Source organism: Pezoporus wallicus, unplaced genomic scaffold (assembly GCF_028554395.1).
Source record: "Pezoporus wallicus isolate ANWC-B61680 ecotype Strahan unplaced genomic scaffold, APGP_CSIRO_Pwel_v1 contig_8517, whole genome shotgun sequence".
Classification (NCBI taxonomy): Eukaryota; Metazoa; Chordata; class Aves; order Psittaciformes; family Psittacidae; genus Pezoporus; species Pezoporus wallicus.
The window spans coordinates 313673-338830 of record NW_026635263.1 but is presented as its reverse complement, the minus strand read 5'-3'; the positions used below and the strand labels follow the sequence as shown (position 1 = coordinate 338830).

The 25158-nt window shown below is 41.6% G+C and overlaps 1 protein-coding gene across 7 annotated transcripts in view; it reads right to left on the bottom strand.

The window, feature by feature from the left end:
- Positions 1-186: 186 nt before the first annotated feature.
- The window catches only part of EFCAB5 (EF-hand calcium binding domain 5), a 39058-nt gene continuing 14086 nt past the window's right edge, over positions 187-25158 (bottom strand). For 6 of the 7 annotated variants that reach the window (XM_057415055.1, XM_057415020.1, XM_057415030.1 and 3 more), the window contains 17 exons: positions 23359-23426; positions 19702-19857; positions 14989-15088; positions 13428-14291; positions 13045-13113; positions 12822-12914; positions 12198-12412; positions 10818-10974; positions 7892-8181; positions 7210-7382; positions 6265-6493; positions 5401-5553; positions 4099-4199; positions 3065-3318; positions 2270-2499; positions 2005-2101; positions 187-581 (listed from right to left, as the gene is read on the bottom strand). In XM_057415055.1, coding sequence (XP_057271038.1) covers positions 415-581; positions 2005-2101; positions 2270-2499; positions 3065-3318; positions 4099-4199; positions 5401-5553; positions 6265-6493; positions 7210-7382; positions 7892-8181; positions 10818-10974; positions 12198-12412; positions 12822-12914; positions 13045-13113; positions 13428-14291; positions 14989-15088; positions 19702-19857; positions 23359-23426 — 3416 coding nt within the window. In that variant the 3' untranslated portion in view covers positions 187-414. The remainder of the gene's footprint in view (positions 582-2004; positions 2102-2269; positions 2500-3064; positions 3319-4098; positions 4200-5400; positions 5554-6264; positions 6494-7209; positions 7383-7891; positions 8182-10817; positions 10975-12197; positions 12413-12821; positions 12915-13044; positions 13114-13427; positions 14292-14988; positions 15089-19701; positions 19858-23358; positions 23427-25158) is intronic. The other variant, XM_057415076.1, reaches the window with a different exon arrangement.

Below are 25158 nucleotides of genomic sequence, written 5' to 3'. Positions count from 1 at the left end.
CGCGTTCAGAATAACTTCACAAAATGCTGATTAACAACCTCTACTTAAAATTGTTCCTAAAAAGCAATTTAAGGAGACTGAATGTTGACTTTTGTTTTGCTGTATCATCTCTTAGCATTGCAGCTTGGTATTCACAATACCTCTCCCCTTTTCCCGTCAGGATTAATTCAACCAAACAAACGCAAATTCAACAAAAACTCTTTAATCTAGGTTTTAAAGTAAGTAGCTATACTAGCAAAACTGTTTCCTTCAACGTGTTTATAGCTTTTTCTAATAACTAACAGACTTCCCACCATCTTAACAACAAAGACTTGGTGGCTATGGGTAACAAACAATGTAAGAACCTTAACATTTAGTTTAATAAAGGATGTCAAATACCAGAATGACTAAGGTGAGGTGAGGAATTAAAGAGGTTTACTTGGTGGTGCATTGGAACTCGATGCCAGAAGGGGCTAAAAATGTTTTCTTTTTGCTGTATAAACTCCTTGGGCTCCCTGCCAGCACCAGGCAGGTGTGTACCCAGTGATACAGGTACTCTATGGGAGCTGAGCCTTGCTCCCACACTGCTGCTCGAGATACACCTGAAACAAAGAAGAGCTGTAAATCCAACAGGAAATCAAAACCATGAGCACTGTCACCACACGACTGAGTAGAGATCATCCCATCACTGTTGCTCTCCCCAAGCCCAGTAAATTCCAGGCTGGAAAATGGTGGTGCTTTGAAAAGCACACACAGCATTACTGTGGTCACTGTCTATTTATTAGAATGCATCTTGCACAAAGTGCTCTGCTATATTTTAATGCAAAACATTTGATAATTAAACATGAAATGAGAAAAATGAGGTTTTGTCCAAGCTCAGATTTGATTTAAGAGTAATGAACTTCAAAGCTCTTTTACTAAATGCTATTAAAGGTCACTGCAGAATCATACCATTAAAGGTTGCTCTGTCGATAGAGTATAGCTCCTTATGTGCTGTCTTCTCTATTACAGCACATGTATACAGAACATATGGGCATTATCTGGTGTTAATTTTAAAACAATTCTTATAATTTCAAGTTATAGCTCTATTCACACCACTGATCTGACACTATGCAGAGTAAGTTCCACCCTAGGAAACCAACCCTTTGTAGCATACCAGCAGTTTGTCAAAGCTATAATCTTTCTAGTTACAGTTCTAGGCCTGCTTTGTTCTTTCCAGTAAATTAGTTTAATATTTATGAGGAGAACACATGAAAAAGAGCTCTGACTGCTTTTTGTGTTCACCAGTGGGCAGGGTACTCTCGATACATATCCCCAGCTAAATTAACACATCTTGACCACATGTGATTTTTAACAGGCCTCTCAGACAGGCATTAGATCATTAAAGGAGAGATCTCAGTGCGAACAAGAGTCATCTCTCTTGCAGAGATATTGCAAATAATAATAGCCTCTTGACTACTTTGGCACCAAAAAAAGCTCATATTCATTAAAGGAGAGAAAGACAGGCTGAAAATAAGCTCCTGTATATGGCCAGTGAGTATTTTAAGTACCTGGCAGATGGTGTTTATGAAGAGGAGGGCTCACACTGTCCTCCCACACTCACATTGCTGTTTGGAGCTAGGTCAGTCCCTAGGGCAGGACATGGAGGCCTGAAGTAGATTTACTTGCCAAAAGAGCCATCATTCTTAGTACATCTTTATATATTACTTGCCAAAAGCATCATCATTCTTCATATGTTTATCTGGAGATTTACAATGAGATCACTTGTTCTGGTACGTTTCAAAACTGAGCTGTTCTCCTTTCCTTAAGACAGTGAATTTTGATTCTAAATTTAACAGGTTGACTTTTATTGACCGAAAAAGACTGCAGATATTTAGGACCCTTTATCTGTTGCTTCATCTGTTGTGAAATCAGAGTTAATTTCTGAAATAAGGACCTTAAAAGCACTCAGCTGAAAGCTGCCACTGACACTGTTTCATTGCTGAGCCAGGTCTGGTAATCTCACAATTAGTTTATGATATTTACCAGCGATGCAGTCCAGCAGCAGCTCTGCTTGAATTTGCACAGATGCAGCAGTCGGATCAAAGCAATAAATCTCCTGAATCAAACTGTCATCAAGTTTCTGCAATGCAGAGAACAAAAAGAGTCGGGTGTCAGTGAAAACTTAAGAGAGGGCTACAGAACTAAAGATGGCTAAGACAAACATATAGGAAATCTGTAGGTAATTCCACTGCATCTTCTTGGTGGGGGAAAGAAGAGAAATCAAAGACTCAACATTTTGAAGTCTCACCAGTTTACACTGACTCCAGTTCTCAGTCTCCTCTGAGCCCTTCCAGTCTGGATGGAAAAGCAAGAGCACAGCCTTAACTATGCTATGGACCAGAGCTGGTGGTTCTACATAGCTCTTTATGTCACCAAAGCTCTCCGCACTGAGTTTCCAGACACACTTGCGCAGGTCCTGCAGCATGCACCAGTGGAACAGAATCCCTGCATGCCTCAAATTTGCTTCGTGTTCTGGCTCTGGAATCAAAAGCAAAAACCTTTGAAGAAGTTGCTCAGAAACATCTGCTACTCAAGACTTATGTCATCGATTGCGAGCTCTGCCCCGTTTATGAGTAACTCTTTGTCTCCTTGGCTGATTGATCTGTACACAGCCCAAGCATCCTATGAAACTTTTAAAAATGGTGTGTGCTTGAGAAGGAGACAAAACTTGCCTCAGGGGCAAGCAGAGGTCCTGAGACCACGCAGGGTTCAGGCATGCAGGTAACTCTGTGACATTCAGATTCTTCTGATCTTAGTTGGGGCGGTTCTGAGGACGATATGCTAGATCCCCGAAGGCAACAAAGCTTCATACCTTTGATTTCAGTGGGACTTGGGCACAAAATACCCTCTGAACCAGCGTCAAAACCTAAACACTGTGTTTAACTGTACTCTGCTAAGCACTTAGGATTGCTCAGGAGTAGCTGAGTTACCAAAGGTTTGTATTTGTCATCCCAAACTTGTAGGAATGATTCTTTAGTTGGGGCTTTCCTGAGATTCCTATTTCATCCCTAAAAACCCCATCGTGGCTCTGTATGCACAATACCCAGTACATAGGTTGGTTCTGTTTCCTCTAAAGCCGTCTTCAGTATCTCAGAGAAGGCAGCTTGTGATATCTTTAGCATTTTCTGCAGGTCTTTGTGTTCATGATGTGGTAATTTCTGGTTGTGTCCAATGTTGATGTCAAACAGGCCAAGAGCCTGTCCCGATAGATCACGGAGAGGTACTGCAATGTGGTATTCTCTGTAGACAGAAGTGTGAATGACTCCTGAACTGTCTATGCACTTATACAGGTAATCTCTGAAATGAGAGTTGAAAACCATTCCAGTTACTTTTGGTAATATATTAAGCATATTTCAGTAAGATGAAGGTCATCTCTAGTTAAAACAAAGGTATTACATTATTAAATCATTGTTTATTTCCCTGAAATGAAATGCAAAGGTTTAAGTATCACTCAAGCCATGCACAAAAAGGAGGAAGTAGCATTGTGGAACACAGTATTGCTCAGCCAAAGCAATTGCTGAAAATCATAAGAATTTAACAAACCTTGCTTTAAAAAGTTTCCTAAGTGCATTGACATTTGTTCTATAGAGCTTTATGAAAAGGAAAACATCTGCTGGAACAGCATTGGCTGTTCACTCAACTTTGACAGCAAGGATGATAGGCTTAAAAGACAAGCCTGTGAGGATGTTCGCAGTGGAAGGAAACAGCTGAAGGAAATGAGACTAATATGGCCAGGAAAAAAAGACAGATTATTCTAAAGAGTAAAATGGCTCAGTGTAGACTCTAACCCTGCAAACCTTTCACAGAAGAGGTAGGGCTTGCTTGGCAATTCAGCTGGAAAGCATTAAGTTGGAAGTTCTGTTTTTGCAGGCCTAAACTCAAAGAGAAAATACTCCTCACCCTTCCTAATTCAGTGTCACATGGATCCACACCAGAAGCATTGATAGTGGGAGAGCTGCAGCCAGACACTCTTGCAGGGTTGCACTACCATGGGCTCTGTGTACTGTGGATCATGTCTGGTGCAGGCTGGAGTCTAGAACCAGAGGTGACAGGTTTTATTGCAGGTGCTGAGCCTACCTTACGAGATTTTCTTTTCTGAGGAGAACAGGAGAGCTATGAATTTCCTTTTGTCCTGTGTTATCTATAGAAATCATCTTGCGCAAAGTGTAGTTCTGTGCCTGCCAGAGAGGAAAGGGAGGTTTAGCTGCATCCAAGAAAGAAACAGCCAATGTTGAAGCTTGGAGAGGGAGGAAATTGTTTCTTAAGCTCCTATGTACATTAAAGTGCAATGGGATGGTTTAAAGACATCTCCCAACAACGCTTGGTTTTATTCCCAGAGTGTATTGCTCAAGCTGCATGTGAATGTGCCCTGGACCTCACTTCACCAGACTATTTAATCCACCCCCAGGCTCCACACTGAGGAACACCCACAGGCCAAGAAGAGGTTTTTCTTCTTTTTGCAATCCTCTTGCAGTCCTCTTTCTCATGTTTGTGTCAGTGTGCCTTGACATGTGAAAAGCACAGAGGGCAGCAAGTGACCTGGCTATCAGGCAGCTAACAAGGGAACAGTGCAGAGCCTGGAAAGACAACAGAAAGCTGCCAACATAAACCATGCTTATCAGAGGAAGCAGCTGAATTATGGCTACAGCAGATGTCATACAGACTTTGTGATGACACAGGATCAGTCCTAAATATTGCATACACTTTTCATCTTCTTAACTCACTTGTACATGAAATGACAAGCTTCCCAGGGCCCGAGAGCCTGCTCAACAACTGGAAGATGATCTGCAGGGAAGGGGGCTGCCTCTTCAAGCTAGATAATTAGGAAGCAGCCACTTCCTGAGATGTATTCACATCTTGCCTGCTGACATTAGTCATTAGTTCAGAACAAAGAACTAATACATTAGCCAGGACATTTTATTTTTCTTATAAAATACCATAATTTTAACGTGCACAGAATCTCCTCTGTGGAGGCCCCAGACAGCAAAGCTACAGACAGATGGATGGGTGCATGGATGTGGGGTTTTGTTCTATTGGTTCCTATGCAGCTGTGAGCATTGAAGTAGGAGAATACTCTTTTTTTTTTCCCCATGGAGAAGGGGTTATAGTAGCAGTGCTCTTGAACTGTTTTACATGGGAGAATGAAAAGAATGAAGAGTGGCCTCCTCTACAGGGAGAAACTTCCCTCTCTAGCTTTTAGCCCTTTGTTGCACAGGCAGGCACAAGAATCTCAGGCAGGCTTCAACTTAAAGTCACTGGGAAAATCAAGATAAATTAAAGATAAACCACTGGGAAATCAGCTAGAAATGGCATGTCCTCACTAAAGCTGCCTTTCAGCCCTTGACTATTACAAGCTTTTCACTGCAGTGATCTGCCTACCTTGTCTTTGCTGGGCTCCACCAGGTACATAGTAACAGTGTGGATGCTGGGTGCCCTGGTATACAGCCAGTCCAGAGCAGTACCAGTCATTTGTAGAACATTTTCCAGTGTGCAGATGTGGTGGTAGGCTTTGCTGAATGCATAAGAAACTCCCTGTGAAAGCAGAAACCTCCAAGTGAGCGAGACAGTTCCATCGGATTTGGGTGAAAAAGCTGACAAAATGTTCATGTAAATGGTTTTAACGAGTTACTTTAATCAGAACTTGTAAAGCTGAGAAGTGACTGCGCAATGTCCCTTATCGAATAATGATCTAAAGCTCCAGAGTGTCCAGGTCACAGCCACGTCCTAAACGAGACAAAGCTGTTCTTGGTGGACACGGCCACATCGGCTGGTAACCTTGGCTTGCTGCGCTCCCTGCTGCCCAGATCATGCATCGCAGTGCGCCTGATCCTAAAGAGCATCCCAAGGAGACCCAGACCACTGTTGCTGGTAATTATTCCACCATGTAAAAAGTAAGGTTTCATGCCACTTTATGGCAACAAACAGAAATGGGAAGCTCAGAGCTTCAGGAAAGAAAAGCTGCTACCTTTGGGCTTTGCACAATTGTGCAATTATTTACTAGTCAGGAGAAGCTTAAATTAGTTATTAATGAAGTGACACCTCATAATCACAGATAAGACTCTCACAAGTAAAATATTGATAAGGTGTTCTGCTCACACCACTTTCACTGTGCACAACAGAAAGGGACCCACAGTTCTTAGCTGTACAAATTACATTTACTCAGAACAAACACGTGAAATTCTTGTGATCCCTACAGTTTTCTGCAGGCAGGTCTCTAACAAACCCCTTTCTGATGATGCCCACCTGATAGAAACTGATCTCATGGGTCAGAAAGATGGCTGTCTCACACTGGTCCCGAAGCGTGTCAAGTCCTAGAATGCCAAAGACTCTCCAGTGAGCGTCGTGCAATGGCAGTACCAGGAAAGAACCTTTTCTCTCCTCCACTGGGCGGTCATGGTTCCAGAAGTGGATATTTGCATGCAGCTGAACTCTTGGAACATGGATTGGCTTTCCTTCTTCAACAGCTGCAAAGCTGAAAAAGAAACTTTTATGTTTAAAAGTAGCAGAAAACCTTTAGTGAAATAATAAATATTACAGCTTTGATCTCTCCCTGCTTTTTGGCATCAGAGAAGGAAGGTGTTAGCTCCTTACTCTGAGCACACCCAGAAATACCACATTCACCACTTGCATCCCAAAGACAGTAGTAAGAAATAAGGCACTTTTCATCCTTAGGATATTTAAAAAACATCAGCTAATGAATGTAATAAAAAGAAATACAGAAGCAAGCAGCAGTTACATTTAATAGATTAGAAGAACATTTAATAGGTTTAAAGAAGCAGCCAAATATGTCTGGCTTTTGGAAATGAGAAGTGAAGAGGCATGAAAGCTGTTTATGGTGTAAACACTGGGAAGGAAAGGCATTGTTCTCAGAGAATATCCTGTGGATGTAAACTGCTGTAAGGGAATTAATATTTAAAGAAGAAAATGTAGGCCCAATGCAAGAGTCATTTGCTGAAGGATGAGATTATTAGACTGTGAGCTAATCTCCCCAAGGAAAGGAGTGAAATCCCAAACAGAGCACTTCTAAGTAGACCATGCAGAGTATAAGGCATGTATATGATAACAAATCATTACACAACAGTCCCTGGGGGGATTTCCTCTCTATTCCCAGTGCACCCCAAATCCTGACTGGTACACCCCATTCCAAGTATTTTTGACAAAAGGAATAGTATTTGCAGCTTTTCTTGCCTTACTCCTTTCATGTCTCTCTGAAGAGTTTGGTTTAGAACATATGGAGCATCATCAGCGGTACACGCCACATAGTGTAGGAGAATCTGGTCCTCCTCTGGTGTGAGCTGGTTCTCTTCCAAAAGGGCAATATATGCACTGATCTTCTTGTTATCCCCATGGGCTTCTGCATCCTAGCAACCAAACGTTTCCCATTACATTATGTACATTAGCCACTGGCCATTACACTTATTTCATGGACTTGGCACTTGTCTCATTTTTTCTGAGGTGCTGTTCTGGGTCACTGATTTTGTATTTCAGGCACCAATTGCACGACATGAATGTGTCTGTGCTATGACGGTGTCTGACCAGGACACACTGTTACAAGCAAAACAACTTGATGTTTTCACTGGCAATGGAAATGGATTTCTTTATTCCTGCTGCTAATGGAGAAAAGTTCATGTAAAAATAATCCCTTTATAATCTGTGCTTAGGACCAAACCATGGACAAGAAGTATTGCAGATCTGACCTGTGATTCTCTGTGCACAGCCATGGGCTCTCCTGAACAGAAGCTAAGTGCAGAAATGCACAAGGAAGCCAAGACTCAGAGCAGCTTCCCATCTTGCACTCATATGCACCAGAGTCTGAAGTCAGTGTCACAATCCTAATACAAACAACTCCTGTGCTTCCTGGGATGCCTACCTGGGAGAGAGCCTTAAACACTGCTTTGTAAACCGGCTGTATGCTTCCTCCGCTGGTCTCTGCTGCCTGCTGGATATTGTGCAGCCACTTCCTCCTGGCTGAGCTTTGCAAGAACTCCGTGTGACTTTGTTCCACACTTGTGTTCAGAAATTCCACCAAGTTATCAATAGCTTCATCCTCATTGCCACTGAGCTCGGAAGCAAGTAACTCAAGGAAAGTCTGGAATGCCTTTGGGGATAGCTTCCCCACTCTGCTGAGCTGTGGGTAACGGGAGCAAAGGTGTTTCTTTGCTAGTAGAAGAAACAGAAAATAAGACAAGGACAATCTATTTGAATAAGTTTTGCTTTTCCTGTGTAAAATATGAATCAAGCCCTCAACTGGCTTTGGGTGGAGTGCTCCAGTCTGTCATTCTTCTACCTTCCAGCTATCTCCTAAATGGAAGCTCTCATCATGACAGGTAAACTCCAGCTTCCAGACTGGATACATCTTTTCGTCTAGATCCCTCACCTGCTGTGAAAGAAACCTAAGCAGCATTGCTCTTGTGCTCCTTTTGTACCCCTGTAACACACCTAAACAGTAAAGGTCAATGGAAAATAGGAAAGGTGCCATGGTAAGAAAGGTCTGGCTTCCCTTTGCTTGGAGAAGGGGGAATGAGGAGTGCCACAAGGGTCAAATCATGATTCTCAAGAATCACTTTCCCAAGTCTACTCATTCTAGTTCACAAAGTTCCAGTTTGCCCAGAGATCCTGAAGATAAACAAGACCCTTCTCAGACTTGTAATCCCAGCAGACTGAGCCTGAAAATGTACATTTACCCTGTGGCTTCTCTGCAGATGTTACTTAAATCAGCAGCCAGGCTAAGAGAGCTGTTGCACCCTGTACCCATCCTTTCAGGCCAGTGCTGCTGCTCCCCACACCCCAGCTCTGGGCTCACGGGGGTGCTCTTGCACAGGCATTGGGAGTTGCAGGCGGATTCCCGGCTTTGGAAAACTGGGATTCACCGGCGGCTCTGCCCAGGCTGGGCTTGCCTGTTCCTGCTCCTGGCAATGCCTCTCCTGAGCACTGCAGTGACTAAAATCTTCATCATTTTTTCTGCATCCTGATTTCAAATCCTGTTGGACTCGAAGAAGAAAAGAAAGGAGAGCGATTTGTCAAGCTGCTTCCAACTAGCAAACTAGGCAAGCAAAGATATATATGTCAAAGTGTGACTTTGCTGTTAAGCACGAGAGTATTTTGTGATCAATACAGTGGGCTATAAGGAACAGTGTAATAGAAAATGCTTTGATTCATGATGCACAGGAATAGGCAGGGAGCTGCCCTGGTTGCCTCGCAGTGCATTAAGACACAGATATTTATGGTAGCTGAGAGCCTCCTCCTTCCCCCCCTAGAATTCAGGAGGTATTTGATCACTGACTTTAGCTGTAGAATTAGCAAGTGCTAACCAGCCCCAGTCACGGTGGAGCTGACTGTTAATGCTGCCTTATCCTGCCCATCAGCTATAGAACATTCAGCGTTTTTCATTTAATTTCTGGCTTTCTGACAGAACTAGGATGGAGAACTGTTTGATGGCATAAACACGGATTTTCACCTCCACTTTCTCCTCTCTTTGAAGAAAGAGATGAAGAAAGAAATGCGCATGAAGTTGAACGTGGCATGATCGGTTCTTTTATTACTGAGCCATAGCATAATGAATTATTCTCTACATCCTATCTGCAATGTTCACTTTTCACTTACAAGGAAAATCAAATCATTCCACCCACTTGTCACTCTGTGTTTTCATCCAAGAGGTGTTCAATGTCTGTGGCCCCTTCCCCCAAACCTGCTTGTTCCACAGTGGCTTTGGAAGATTACGTTGAAGCTGCTGGGAGTATTTTATGTTGCTTGTAGGTAGTATTGATTTTGCTATGCTATCTTGCTATTTATTTGTCCTTTAGTTTATGAGCCCTTCATGGAAGGGACTATGTCCTTCCATATTTCAGTACATTCTGGCATGCTTTAAATACAAGAAAGCTGTGACCTGCAGTTTCTTCTGTGGCTGTGCAGCCTGGAGACTATGAACTGGAGCACACTGGTGTGCTCCCCACCCCACCAGCTGCCTCAAGTGAGCTAAAGGACAAAGAGGGTTTGGTGGTTGCTAAAATGAGCCGTTTATACCAACAAGAAGATGAGCATGGAGATGAATAAACCAGTCCTCTCCATCCAAGCACGCATGCAGACCTGTTTCTAATTGCTAATACAGTATTTCAGAGCATCTAATGCCCACATGTTAATATGTATGAGGCTGCCAGACAGGTCCAGGTGAACCTGCAGCACTTCTGTCTGACCCAGCTCTATTCTGTCAATGACCAAATTTGCTAAGTTTAGTCAGAGAAAGGAACCAACAGAGAAGTGAGACTCAAAGCTGCTACCTAATTCATGAGCACTGTGCAAGTGTGGATTACTAAAGGCTATTTGAGACCCATAAGGAAAGCTGTTGTTCTTTCCTATGAGATACATTGCTGCAGATAGCACAGTAAAATCTATCTATAAAAATAGCTGGATAGCTCAGACGAGCTAGATGAGAAGTGCAAACATGTCTCAGGTTTTACCTGTGTTTTTCACTGCCACAACACAAGTGTACATTGCATGTTAAGGCTGAAATGATTTTTCAACACATCACAATGTCAGGGAAGCACTGGGCTGCCTCTCTGAGTGGGAATCTGTTGCAGAGGAGTCTTGCCCAGGAGGAGTGGATGGAGCTATGCATTAACAAGTCGCTCTGGATAACTGTTCCATTTTATTTTACACATCATACCGTGTATGCTTATAACTTCTTGCAAAAACAAAAAGTGACTGGTGCTTGCCAACAACTTCATTAGCACTGTTGTTGAATGGTTTAAGCCTACTGTGTTTCTCAGTGCTTTCTCAGAGCACAGCTGTCTCCTTACCCTTCCTCAAGGTCTCTTTTTCCGTCCCTTCCTTGAAGGTGCTCAGAACAGTCTCCACCTCCTCCAGGTCCAGAAACCCAGATGCAGTGTTGTCCCACTTTTCAAACAGTGCCTCCAAAAGCAGGTTCCGCTGGGCCAGGCGAGAGCTGTGGTGAACCTACAAGAGAGAGGAGCAGCTTGATCTGTAGTGACTCCTGGACACTGATGTTCAGTGTCTACCCAAGAATGGAAACTGCAGTGGTATGACAATCACATCATTCCTATCTGTACATACACAGCTCAGACCTGGAGATGAACCTTTAACCTGAGAGATGCCTAGGAACACAAAACACAGACAACGGTTCAGTTCTAGCAGGCAGAATCAGCACCGCAGAGGGTTATTTCACAGTGAACAAATGAAGCCTGTGCTGGATCTAAAGTGAGATCAACTCAGGTAAGTGCAGGTTTCCCAGAATACAAATGTCTTCCCAGGAAGAACTAACCATAGCCTTGTTACTAACACCCAAAGATGTGACAGTTTGTGTATCTGTACATTGTTATTTTGCTGGTGCTGCCCTGAAGTGTGTGGGCTCCAAACGAATGTACAATTTGCCCTTTAAACTATCTTTGCACAGCATACAGTGATAAATGGCTGGGATGGAATTCTCTCAAAGGCCAAAATACTGGCAGTGTGTGTTGTGCTCAGCGTGAGGACAGTAGAGCCGTCAGATCCAATATCTCATCCAAATTAGGTCAGCAGCACAGAGGAAAACTAGAAACAGGTCTGAGGTCTGAGCCTCTCTGAGCTAGAGAGACTACTATGGACAGACCCACCATGAAGTATATCTATACTCTGAAGTGATATGGGGCACCCAGACGCTGTGCATGAGGGTATTGCTGAAAGGGAACATATTTTTCAACACATGGCAAGAGCACCCTGAAACTTAAACACAAAGAAGCATGTGCACATTCACATACAGCCATGCACATAGCAAAACCAAACACACTTGTTTTATGATCTTCACCAAAACACCCACAACCTCATATGCACATGCCAGTGCAGTAGGTCAGAGATCAGGTTCTTGGCTATTATGAAGGTGAATAAGCAGAATGGAATGTTTTGAGCTCTTTCAAAATTAACTATCAACCTGCTGTGTCACTGAGGCTCTAGAACAGACAGACAACCTCTTACAGGATGAGTCTGTCACCACTCCTAGAGCTATGGGCTAGGGAGGGAGGATCCATATGAAAACAAAGGTGTAAAAGGTCTCTTGAAATAGAGAATGCAAGGCTGCAAGTGAATAGCTCTGCCAGCATGAGATTAAAAGTTGACTTTCTAAGTGTCTGTAGGCATTTGCTTGATTTTTGTTTGGACATGGGCTCAGCAAAACATATATTTACTTTTTCTAGGTGTTTCCTTTTTTCTTCTTCTGTCTGTTTGTATTCTCTTTTGATGAAGGCAATAAGCCTCTTCACAGCAGGCAGAGAAACCTCTTCACCAACAAATGTCTCCATGAGCTGTACAAACTGTGGCAGGTTGAGGCTGCTTTCATCAAAGGCACTCCTAGTACGAGAAGCCCAATGGTTCTGAATCTCTGCCATGATGGGATGTAAGTCTGAAAGGCAGAAAGCACAGTGTGTCACAGGCAGCCAAATGTTGCCCTAACACTGGCCACGTGGCAGATAGCAACTCAGTCCTAAATCCTGCATTTCCTATCTGGTGAAATTATAGCTGAGTACAGACTGACTCCACACTGACTAAAGGCCTTAATCTGCTTATATTTTCCTAATAGCATCTCTTTAGTCTATGGATGCTATCATACAACAAGGTCAAATCCTGAATACAGCTAAGCTGAAATTACTGTTACGCTGCAAGTGGTTCTCTGAGGCAAAGCCTACACTGCTCTTATCTTGAAGTCAGCTTTAGTGCTTGTATTCTTGCCAAACTTTGAGCTCACAGCAGTACTGGCCAACACTGCCAGCCACTATGTGCCCAAGTGAACACACAGCTTTGTGACCAAATACCTGCAAATCTAGTGTCCTCACACTTCCAGTCCTCTGGAATTCTCTCTCCACAGCTGCTAAACCTGGAACTTAGGTCACGAGTCAGAAAGTCACCTGATGAAAGATAAAATATACACAAGCTTTTAGAAAAGACACAAGATACAGCTTTTCTAAAAGCCTTTACATACACATATCCAAGCTATAGCTTCTAAAATGGATGAAAAGAGCTGACATGATCAGTTACCTGACCATGGCACTTTAACCTCCTGGCTATCTTCAGCTAGAGAATCCTGTCTGTCTGTGGGTGCTGGACCTGCAATTTTAAAGAGAAATCTTCTAGGTTTAACATGCTCAGGCTCCTGTCTTACTACTTATATTACATACATTCTTATATTACAGAGTGAAACAGAACATGAAGTTTCTCCTTATTATAAAAATGCTTCTGCTTCAGAAAGTCCATACTTGAATTACAGTGGCTGTTCAGTGCCTTGAATACAGATCACCAGCAGTGACTCACCTGCCACTAGGATAGTTTTGAAAAGGATTAAAAACACACCTATAGTTAAACCAGTCAATGTGTACATTGACAAAGATCAAGGTCTGCCAGAATAAAAGAGAATGCTTTACCTTCACCCTGGTCTTGGAGAAGGTTCCCATCCTGCAGCCTTGCCTGTTGGCCAATCTGGCTGCCATGCTGCTCAGAAACACTCTCTTTTCTTGCAGGGGTTTCTTTCACAACCTCTGCAACTGGAGCATCCTCTTTTGAATCAATGACATCTGTGTCTGCCAGAGCTCTGTCTTCTGAGGTCATGGCTGTAGCTTCAGGTGTTGGCTCTGAAGTTGTCTTGGTTGTCTCTGCAGTCCAGTTCTCCTCTTCCTGACCGACTTGCCCTTCTGAGCCAGGCTCTCTGTCTGAGACAGGATAATCTCCTTCCCCATTTTTTTCTGTATCAGGCTGTCTTTCCAGGCTAAATTCCTCTTCCTCCACCTGATTTTCAGATCCAGGTTCTCCATCTCTACTGAGACTGTATTCAGTGGAAGCTGATTCAGGGAGAACTTCCTCCTGACTGAATGCACTTACAGACTCAGTTTGCTCCTCAGTTTGTATGTCTTCATGGAAACTGGATTTCCCACTAACTACGGTATCTCCATCCAAGTCTCTAACTTCCAAACCAATGCTTTCCAGCTCTGACACAGCATCCTCACCTTCCTCTCTCACTTCAGCATCATTTGATTCTGCTGCTTGGTTTTCTCCCTTAGGAATTCCTCCAGTCTCAGCTTCACTCATGCCCTTTTGTTCAGAAAGACCTTCTGTGACACTAGTTTCCACTACATTGCTGCCTTGTCTATCGTCAGCTACAGGTCCAGCCAAAATCTCTCTCTCAGTTTGAGACAAGACTAACTTTTCACTGAGTTCCTCACAAACCTCCTGGTCATCAAAGCCTCCCCATAAATGTGCAGGCTTAATCTCTTGCAGCTCTATTATTGGCCCTAGAATAGAAAATACATTGGTAAGCTGATAGTTCACATTGGGTTTATGTTCTCTAGTACTGCATAAGGAAAATTGAAGGAAAAGGTATTCCCAAAGGAAAAGAAACTATCAGAAAGTACCTTCTGGAAACATGCATCTCAGGAACACAGAGCTTCAGAATGTCTTTGCTTACAGAGACATGCACTTGTAACTGTGTATTACACCATATTGCTTTTGAAAGAAGTATTTCCTAATTCTCCATGCTAAGAAGGAAAGCTGTAATTTGCCTTGTACTTGATCTTAGCAGTTAATTAATGTCCAATAGCTTAAAACCATTCTATTTTCATGTAGATTATTCTCTGTGGTTATCTTTCCATGTTCCTGGAGCAATTTTTGAGTGAGCACAAAATTCACTGCCCAGGAAGAAAGAAGAACTGTTGCAGGAAAAGAACTCTTTCTTTACTCCTACTTCTAAAAAGTACTCCAGAATTTGGTAAGAAGGAAAAGTTCTGGATGCTGAAGTATTTCTGAACACGCATTTGCATCACAGTTTGCAAAACATGTTTGTAAATTATGGTGTATAAGTCACAGCAGTCATTTGGGTCCTTTTATAGGCTCTGTTCACTTCTGGTAACGCTTATGAAACATATATTAACTCTGCAATCTCATGTGACCTCCTCATGTTTTAACCAAAGTTGGAAGATCCCACGTACTTACACTGTCTTGGGTTACAGAATCCCCCCTGAGCACTCACTGGGCTTCTTTTGTAGAAGTCTGTCAACAGAGCAAGTATTTTTGGTCTGTTCAAAAGACCAACCTAGAGAAAAAGATTACAATTATCGGGTTTTTCCTGTGGTTCTTGGGACTTACATCAATATTTGCAGCACTACAAAGGCACCATTAGCTAAGAATTACCTGTGACTGAAAATTATCCATTACCAGAACATCAATACAGATTTCAAAGAAGTCAATTTATTTCATAGAGGCAAGAATTCCTCCTCTGGGCTTAGCTGGAATGCCCCAAACACATCACTTTGCAGGCACATCCTCTTGCATATTCTTCACCAATTACAGCTAGATCATTGTAACCACTTTGCCAAAGGAGCTCTTCATGTAAAGATCAAAGCTTCAATATTTCATGCTTTCTGGACAGATATTGATTTCCTGACAGTACTATGGAAGAATTTTCACCTATTATGAGCTGTGCTGTATTATGTTAGCGAGTGCACGTTGCAGTTTGCTTTTGTGCCCCATCATTTCCTTTGAAGTGTTATGTATTGGCAACTGCCTGGGAAAATGATTAGTCCAAAAACCAGAGGAATTATGATAACTCCCCTAATTTCCTTTAAAAAATCATACACATTTGACCACTGAGGTGAGAGCAGTATCAGTGATTCCAGTGCAGAGGAACGTGCAGAGTTTATTAAGTCCTTGTTGCTCAGGGTGAGTGTTATACAGACAATAACACCAGGAAAAGACAATGAAATGGGGCCTTTCCAATCAGGAAATTGTGAGTTGCAAAAGTAAAGCAAATCTAAATGATTGCAAGTTCTCCATTTTATGATGAATTCCTGTTGTCATTATTTAAGTCCTTCCACCTTTGTAATCTCCCTGCCATTAGTGAAATATCGTAGTTAATTAGAGAACAGATTTACTTAAGTTCATTATTTATAGCAAGTAGCTTTCTATCTGAATTATTGATTTCCTTTTCACATTTTGCTCTTGGATTAAAAACTGCAGAACATAAAGTTTACCAAGCTTTTATTTCCTGCTGAACTTTGCCTACCCTGAGGCTGAAGAAATAAAGGAAGAAGTTTGCTGCTCTTTTCTGGAACTGAGCTGAAGATGACCCCCTTGTTTATCATTTTAAACCATAATTAATGGCATCAGTGTTTAGGAACAGAGGGTTTGAAAACAACTGAGAGAAGTGCCTACTTGATGAAGTGCCTCCCAAGGAGGCTGATACTGAAAACAGGGAATCCATCACATTTTCTGTTACTGCAACACCTTTCCTCTACTGGGAATTGAGGAAAGGATCTGAACTGAAATGTAAGCATCTGGTGCAGTTTCAGTGTTTCATACTCTGGTAACTTCATTTCTCCTGGTAAAAAAATGCTGGAAATTACAGTTGAATTTCATCTCTCTGGGGGTTTGGAACAACAAATGTCATCACATAATTCTGTCCCTAAATGTACAAGGTGTAGGCCCTGATTCCCAGGGTCTCCATCTTCTTGCCATTAATATACAAATACCTTGCACATTCCCATGCAAACACTTCTTCATGCTGCTTGTTTTTCAGTTGAATACATCCGTTTGGGTTCTGCATACATTTAATAGACACACAAACATGGTTTTGAAGACGTTACTGGATCACTGTGTAATCTGGATTCTCCATTCAGTATTTCCACTACACACACTTAATTTTCCCTTTACATTTCCTCAGCTGTTACTTCTCACAGTTAGCTGCTGGTTCCCTGGAAGTTGGCAGCACTAATGCAAAACTTTATTAAAAAGGTAAATCAATTAATGAAGTATTATTAAAAAGAAAATAAAAAGGATGATTTGGGATTCTTTTGTCATGTTAAGATAATACACTTGGAGGGTTCAGATAACTCAGATTCTAGAAGAGTTTGGGCCTTGGATGAAATAATTTTATGTATTGTTAAAACCAGTAAATTCCTTTTCAGAAATTACCACTTATGAATGAGGGGTACCTTTTCCACCTTGTTTTAACACGTACAATTTATACAGATCTGCCATTCTACTGGAGGTGTCTGTTATTTTAGGATACTTTTCCTTACAACTTACCTTGGGAGGAACTTGCTCTGTCTTTCTGAGTTCCTAAATTTACTAACAGAGCACAGGTTTCTTTGTGCCATGCAAGTGACTGAGGAGGCTGCTGAAAGATTCCTGCCCTTCAGCCCTTCATATTGAGTCTTCTCAGCAGGACAGGTAGGGCATCCACTATAAATAACAGCAGACCATCTGTGTTTGCACAGCCACCCAAAACTTGTCTCCACTTTTAATGAGTGCCAGCTTTACTGGTTAGGGTTGAAATGTGTTGACTTAATTTTCTTGACACCTAGATATTGGCAGGTGATGATTCTCATTTGTTTTCAGCAATGTGCTGTGATCTATGAGTAATTCCTTTAAGCAACACACTGAACCAGACTTGCCATTTCAGCAGTGATAGGTCAGTGTTTAACTGATTGATTGTTTTCCTGGAAATGGGACGTGTATATCTTGAGCACCATAAGACACTTGTTAGCGAGCAAGATGGGAAGAACAGACAGAAAAGGTCATGAGAAAGCAGGCTCTGTCATTGCTGTACTGCAAGAAAGGCGACCTGAGTGTCTCAAACTTCATTAGTTTGAAAACTAATCTGACTAAATTCAGTTACATTTAAAGGCTTCGGGCTGAAAAAGTCCTTCAAAATTAATGCAGATTCTTTTAATTTAAAAGATGGTTTTAAAAAACTATACTTGATACACATGAGCAGAGAGGGACAATAAGCTTAGAATTCCCAGAGCTACTGCCTTTTTGGGCATCAGAGCAGTGATTCAGCTGTGTTCTGGTACTGTCTTGGAAAGTTTCTGCTTCACTGTATAGTCCAGGCTGTTCTTGCTGACCTGCCATCCTTCTGGATGCATGCATTTGAAATCATAATAATGATCATGTGCATACCTTCTAATTTGACTGCAATTTAAACACTGCTTTCTCAGCTCCCTGGCTCTAATTGCAGCTCATTGAGGCAGCCAGCCACAGTTACCATGCAGACTGGAATAACTGCCTGCCACCAAACAAATGGAAATTAGGAACTGAAACAACTGCTTTGCTCTGCTTTGCAGAATGAGTATTACAGGTAATGGATCACATTCAAGTGGAAGAAGTCCTAGGGTTAGTTTGCATCTTTTATCTTCCCTGTGGGTACAGTAGGGCAGGACTTATTAAGAACTATACAAAAGAAACCAGGTCAGGTTTAAAAGAACTGTGTGGTCCACACTACAGTTTGGTGAACTCAATTCGCAGAGCAAGGCTACCTCAGAGACTGAAAACAGCAACCATGTTTGTGCTCTGTTCATTCTTTTCTGGGCAGCAATGGAGTCTGTGCTGATAGCTGCTCACTCTTATGTTTTCCTAGTGTTTTTGGCTCTTTGCCTCTGAGATTCCACTGGGATTAGTAGCACGGAGATGGTGATTACTGCCATGGAAATAATAGCAAGAAAGTCACATTAAAACATGAAAGGAAAAGAAGGGATCCTTTCAAAATGCATGACAAAGATAGGACACAGCTTTATGTATTACTCTACCTGGGAGCATCCACCATAGGAGCAATAGGAAAATGAAATGTCTCCTAGCTGAGAAATAGACACACTTCTTTCCTCATCTCTGAAAGAGAAACTTGCCAGCTATTCTCCAAAACACACCATTGGTGTTGAAATGTTCTCTGTAATTCCATTCTCTTAGAGGTAATGACATTATTAGCATGACATTGTACAGCAGAGTTCATTCTGGGTAGGCATGCTGTAAACATCATTAGAGGAGTGCTGCATGGAATACATAATTCCTGTAGAAAACTGCAAGATTATGGCAACTGTTTGCTGTGTAGTAGCCAGCAACTGGCTAACTAAGGCTACTTGTAACAAATACCATACTTTTTGGATGAAGCCCAAGATTTTAGCAATAGCTCATGCCATTGATTCTTCAGCTCTATTTACTTGTTTTCTAATACATCTAGCTTATTTATTTATTTAAATGGAAATGCAAATGTATTCAGAGGATGATAGAGTTTAGAGCATCTGAAAAACAGATTATGGCTTCTGAGTTCCATTTCCAGCTCTGTAACTGACTTACTCTATTTTAACTCCCTGCCCATAAACTGTGGCAGAAGTTCAAAAGGTTGTAAAGACAGATTATTTTGCATTTTAAATTTAAACTATGAGATTTATTGATAGAAGCCCTCAAGGTGTATAAATTAATGCAGCATAATTGACACAATATATGTTACTATTGTAGTAATGTGCACATTTGTTAAGGTCAGTCTCTGTCAGGTTATCTTTGCTGCAATACAGCTGAACAGAAAAATTAGCACCCAAACATTCTCAGTGTTCTGTGGGAACAGGTAATGACCAGAAGAAGTAAAGACCATGGTTAATTTCTTCTCCAAAATCATCAGACTTCAGCCTTAAGTCATCAGTTAGGTCATTCAGGTTCTAATCAGTCATCAGCTTATAGGCTGCTGGCTGTTTCTGTGCCTAAGAACCATGAGTTTGAAGACAATGCAGCAGCTGTTGTCCTCTGAAATAATGCTGAGTAAGCACAAAGAGAGTATCTAGAGTCATGAGGAGTAAAGAGAAAGCAGTGACCCAGAGAAATACCAAACTGGAAGTATTACCATATTGAAATTAGGTTGAGAGCTGCTTTGCCTACCTTTGCGTAATCACAATCTATGAAGAGAAAAGTAAACATTTGCCTCCACATATCATGTCTTACTGCTTCTCTGAAGTCATCAGCACACCGACAGAGATGCTTCAGCATTTCTTGGAACACGTCATCTGGAAAATGTTCAGTGTAGGAATGGACATACTGGGAAGAGAAAGCAGCAGTGTGATGGTTAGCTTTCTTCAAGTATTTTCACCTTTATTTAAGCTCCTTAAAATTGATTGCGTGCAATAATGTATGTAGGAGTTTGTAGTTTAATCTGCAGGCTTGGTACATGGATGGTACACAGCCCGCTTGGTTCTTTCTTTCAGAAACAGCAATACTCTCCAAACTAGCCTGTGACTCTGCTGCCCAGAGGTCACTTATCATGTTCAGTGCTTCAGAGATGCTGGATGAGAATTCCACTCTATGAAATGCTATTGATTAAGCCAGGTTATCTCAGGGAGGAAAGAAGTTCTCCATGGTTTTCAGCAGCATTTAGTAGTCTTGACTTTACTCCTAAGGACGCATTTTGAGCCATTAGTTTTTGCCAAACTGACAGTCACTCAGCTCTCTAATGCCACAACACGACCATTGGCCACAATTTCAATGTTTAAAGAACCAGTCTGGATACAATAAAATAAAGGAAAGAACCTTTTGAAAATGTGCCTGCTGTCACCTAAGTCCTCTCACACTGGGGATACTACTGACTCCAGATTTATTTTAAGTTCTAGCCTTGGAGACAGGTTAACACTTTGGATTTATAGCCATGTGGTTTTTATGAGCAAAAGCAATATGGTTCTAAAAATGTGGTGTGCATGACATAAATAATAATGGCCATCAGACCAAACCACAATCCCAAAGCCTGTGCTGAATTATTAGAGCAGGTTTCTGGAGCCAGGCACAGTTGAGGGAGCCATACTGGGAGTTAAAACAAGGAATTTCCAAAATATGGAATGTTTCCCATTATCCCATTTTTAGAGCATGGATACCTGCCTTAAATACTAGGACTTGTTGGACTTGTTGAAATGCATTAACCAACTGAAATATTAATATATGTTATTATTATTCAGGTCTATATTGCATAATTCCCAAACATATGGGACAAGTGGGGAAGAGAAGAAGAGCAGAAAAGCAGCAGCCAATGGCCTGAGGGGTGGCTGGTGGGAAAGAAGAATTCCTGATGCAATGTGTGGCTTTTCTGCATTTCAGCATAAAAAGAGAGGATGTGCGTGGGCTGGAGAGAAGGTGGCAGATCTGGGAACACGTGTATCTCCCAGCTTTTCAGAGCTATTACAACCCAGAGCCCTGTGACAGATGAACCCTTAAGGATGACAGCAGTTGGGAGGAGGCAGCTTGGACAAGCAGCTTGTTATTTTGTATGTCATCTTGATGACACATCCCAGGGCTTGTGTATTAATACTTCTGTCTAACAGCTTCCCAGAACAGTTTTTAGAAGCCTATGTTCGGCTCTGTGGGCAGGAGGAACTATCGTAGAGTCTTAAGCTTTTCTTAGCTGATGTGTATAAAGCACTCTGCTGTGTAAAATACTGTACATGTTATAAGCATACATTGATTTATTATTAACCAAGAGATTTTGACACCCATCAGAAGAAAGCTGGCACACCTCCTTCTTGCTATCCCATGTAAGACCTCACTGAGTTTGTGAACACATTATCATCAAGAACGGAGCTTTGCTTTTTGTTCCTCCTGATCTCAACAGAAATGGAGTGAGTCACATGTGATCATGGAAAATAATCTCACCTTTAAAACTTGATTCTGACCCTACAAAGGCAGTGGGAGTATTTCCTTCAGTGTCAACAGCTTTGTGTCAGGCTGCTGTAGGTTCTGCATATTAGAGTACAAAGCCTGTGAAATAAACTGGTAAGGACTGGTATCTGGGATTTAAATGCTTTTAATATAAAGACTCCATGAGCTTGCCATGAAGGATGTAAAAAGACAAAAACCACTGTTTTGCATGTCCAAAAAAATATCCCCAAAACCCAACAACAACATGTGAGGTCTCTCTACTGAGTTTCTAACAGCCTTTAAGTAACCCAAAGCTGCACTGAATTCAAGGAAGGGAAAAAAAGCACCATTTAATTTTAAGGTCCATTACAGAGCAATGCTTTCCACATGTGAAAGGGCCTAGACCAGTGTCGAGAAAGATCATCTCTCTTGCTGGTCTATGGTGGATGATGCAAACTGATGAACAAAGGTAAAGTGCAGCTGAGGATTAGAAGCAGCCCTGGCCTGAAAGTGAGGCCTGTGATTATGGAACAGCTCCCCAAGGGAAGTGATGAAAGCTTCATCATTTGATTCAATTAAAAATGGACTGCAAAACGCATCAAAGAATATATTCTGAGAACAAAGTTGCACTAGCTAGTGAATGAGACAGCTTGACAGTCTGTGTCTTTTGTATTCCTGATCTCTGTTGTCATATCTTTAATTGAGTTAAAATAAAGAGTACACAAAATATATTTTAAAACATTTTTCTAATGCTAATGGAGCATGAATTCACTCAGTGCTTATACATATGCCATAGGGATTATGTATTGATGCTTCATTTCAGTGACAAAAGCAATTCTCTGGGCTCCCATTAGCCACAATAGTTTTCTTAATTAAATGCAGTTATTCTGAGGTTAAATTTAAAAATACCTCATTTCATGCTTAAAAAAGCCTTCAACAAGTTACCATGAAAATGCATCTCTGTGCAAAATAACGAACATGGGGGTCTCCTGAGAGCAAGGAAGGCACAAAAATCACACATGGTTGCTTGAAATTAGTCTCTGCACAGCTGCTTTATACTCTGGTTTTAATTATTGTAACAGCACCCACCAGCACTGCTGCAACTTGAGGGTCTGCCATTATTTCTATTCTAAACATCCCTTTTTGCAGGTTTAAGTACCCAGCCATAAAATTCAGCTCTGTTGTAGGTAGAAATGGTTGGCAAAGGATTGGCCTGGAGAGTTTTTCAGTAAGTGTAGTTTGAACTAGTTCAGTTGTTTTCAGATTGATGAAGAGTAGAGTGATGGGGTGAACCTTCCAACTACACTTATTGATGTGGATGGGTTAAAAACACACTCCTGATGTTTCTCAATGACAGAGTTTGATTTTAAAGCTCTGTATTTTCTACCCTGGTTGTGCTTTATGAACAGCTATGACTCTTGCTGCAGTTTGGTTATGGTCCAAGTCAGTAACAGTTCTGAGCAAAAATGAGCTTCTCATCACTTGTTAGGCTTTTCTATGGCTAATAGAACTTGATCAGAAATAACAATAGTTTGAGGACATTACTGATTATCTCAGGCTGATGGATATACTGGGACACCAAACCTGTCTTGAGCAGCTACTGCAACATCTGCATTCACAAGTGATTCAGGGCTTTGGCATTCTAGGAAGCGACTGAGAGGGCTGTCCTAAAAACTACTGCTTGGCACAGGCTCTGAGAAAGCAAACTACACCCTCCTTGCTGGCCAGAATGGAAGTGTTGGGACAGCAAAGGATGGATACAAAGATGGAACATGAAATGTCCCCATATAACCAGTTACCTGGGATGCTGAAGAAGTGAAGCCCTTCACTTATTCATCTCAGCTGTCCCCAGAGAAATGCTACTACTTTGTGACAAACACCATATTCTGCATCAGATGCTCTTATTTCATTTCTCACCTCTGTGAATTCATCTATGTTTACTTTTTTCTCCAAAGTGTCTACGATTTCCAGCTTCCTGTCACAGACTGCCAGTAAAAAATGAAGGGATATTGGTTTAGAAAGCAAACAGTTGTGGGGTTACATATTGTACACATTGTTTTGCTTCAGTGTTAGATTAACTTTCTTCTCATACTGGATTACATTTATTTCAGGTTATCCTACAGAGCAGCTGAAGCATCTGACTGTCTGGAGTCTACCTAATTCTAATTCCTACACATTTCTCTTGCAGAGAGTCTGCACTTACCTATTCAGAACTGTATGGTTGTATTTGTTCTTGACATATGCTGGTGCAACCTGCAATGATTTTAATAGTACTTACAACTACATATGTGAGGGGAGAAATGATTTTTGCTTTAACAAACATAAAACTGCCTTAAAATACTGGGGGCATGGGTTCTGCTTTGCAAAAGTGGAATCTGAAAATCACAGTCATTTTCCCAAGATGTTCTATAGGATTTTTTTTTTTACTGATGATGATATTCAAAATTATCTGGCCTGTTATAATGGAACTGAGAAGATAGTTCAAATGCCTGCATAGTTTTCTGAATGAGGGCTTTGAGCACAGACATGCTATTTCTGTTGGGATTATTTGTGTGCTCTTTCTTCTACAATATAACAGGAGAAATGAGAAAATTCGCCATAGAATGCATTTATCCCTTGTTGGTTAAGACATTTCCGAGCTGTACATTATCTTTATTAAACTATAAAACAAAGCTTGATGTTCTGCTAATGCTTATTGGATGATATTAAATGAACTAAATTAAGAAATGGAGCCACATTTTTAGTGAAATAGGACATAAACCACTTTAAGCATCTGGAGGGCAAGTGGCTGGATAGAAACTTCCTTCTCAATCTCTCATCCCAGTATCTGTCCACACAGGATCCACGAATACCACAGTAGGAGCACACAGGCTGGGTCTGGCATTTATACACCATACTACAAATAGGATGATTATTCAGAGACACAATTCTATGATGTAGAAGGGGCTGAGCAAGGTCAAGCTCTAGAGCGGAGTGACTCCAGCAGCAAGCAGGAATGCACATCCCATCTTCCAGCAAAGGCAGATTTGTTATTATTGATGATCATTACAGACTCTTAATATAAAGGGCTGGCAGCAGGCTGTGTGCTGCCACTCTGATGTTCCTGGCTCTAGCTATTCAATTATCATTATTCAGGGAGGTCAAGTGTAAGCTATTTAAATTGGACAGGAATTATGGAAATCGTTCTGTGCTGAGTGCTCTGGTACAGAGGCCCTTGTGCTGGGTGTCACTGGCATGCCTGGGACTGGCAAAGGGAAGAGCCAGACAAGAATGGGCTGTTCAGCAGAGCATTAGGCAAGCTTCGGCATCAACCCTGAAACCATGAAAGGCAACACCACTGTCAGACTGTAATTTTCATGATCCTACCTTTCTTCCATACCTCCCTGTATGCTAAGCTGTCCATGGGATTTCCAAGACCTCCCATGAGAAACACTGATAGGGCAGGTGGAGGAGGAGTTTGTTGAAGTGGTTCTTAAAAACAGTGATAAGCACGTGGCAATGTCTGGCTAATGAAGGATGTGAGTGGATCTTTTTATCTCTCTGAAAGATTTTTTTCCAACTTCTTTCCATGCTTTTCAAGATCCTGTTAATGAACCACCCGGTGATTCAGTCTCTTTCCAATCTGTCTCAAAATCTGTGGTTCATATCCTAACTACCCTTAGAGATCCTTTCTCTGTTATCAAATCCATTGGCTGTTTGCTCACAGTTTGCATCAGA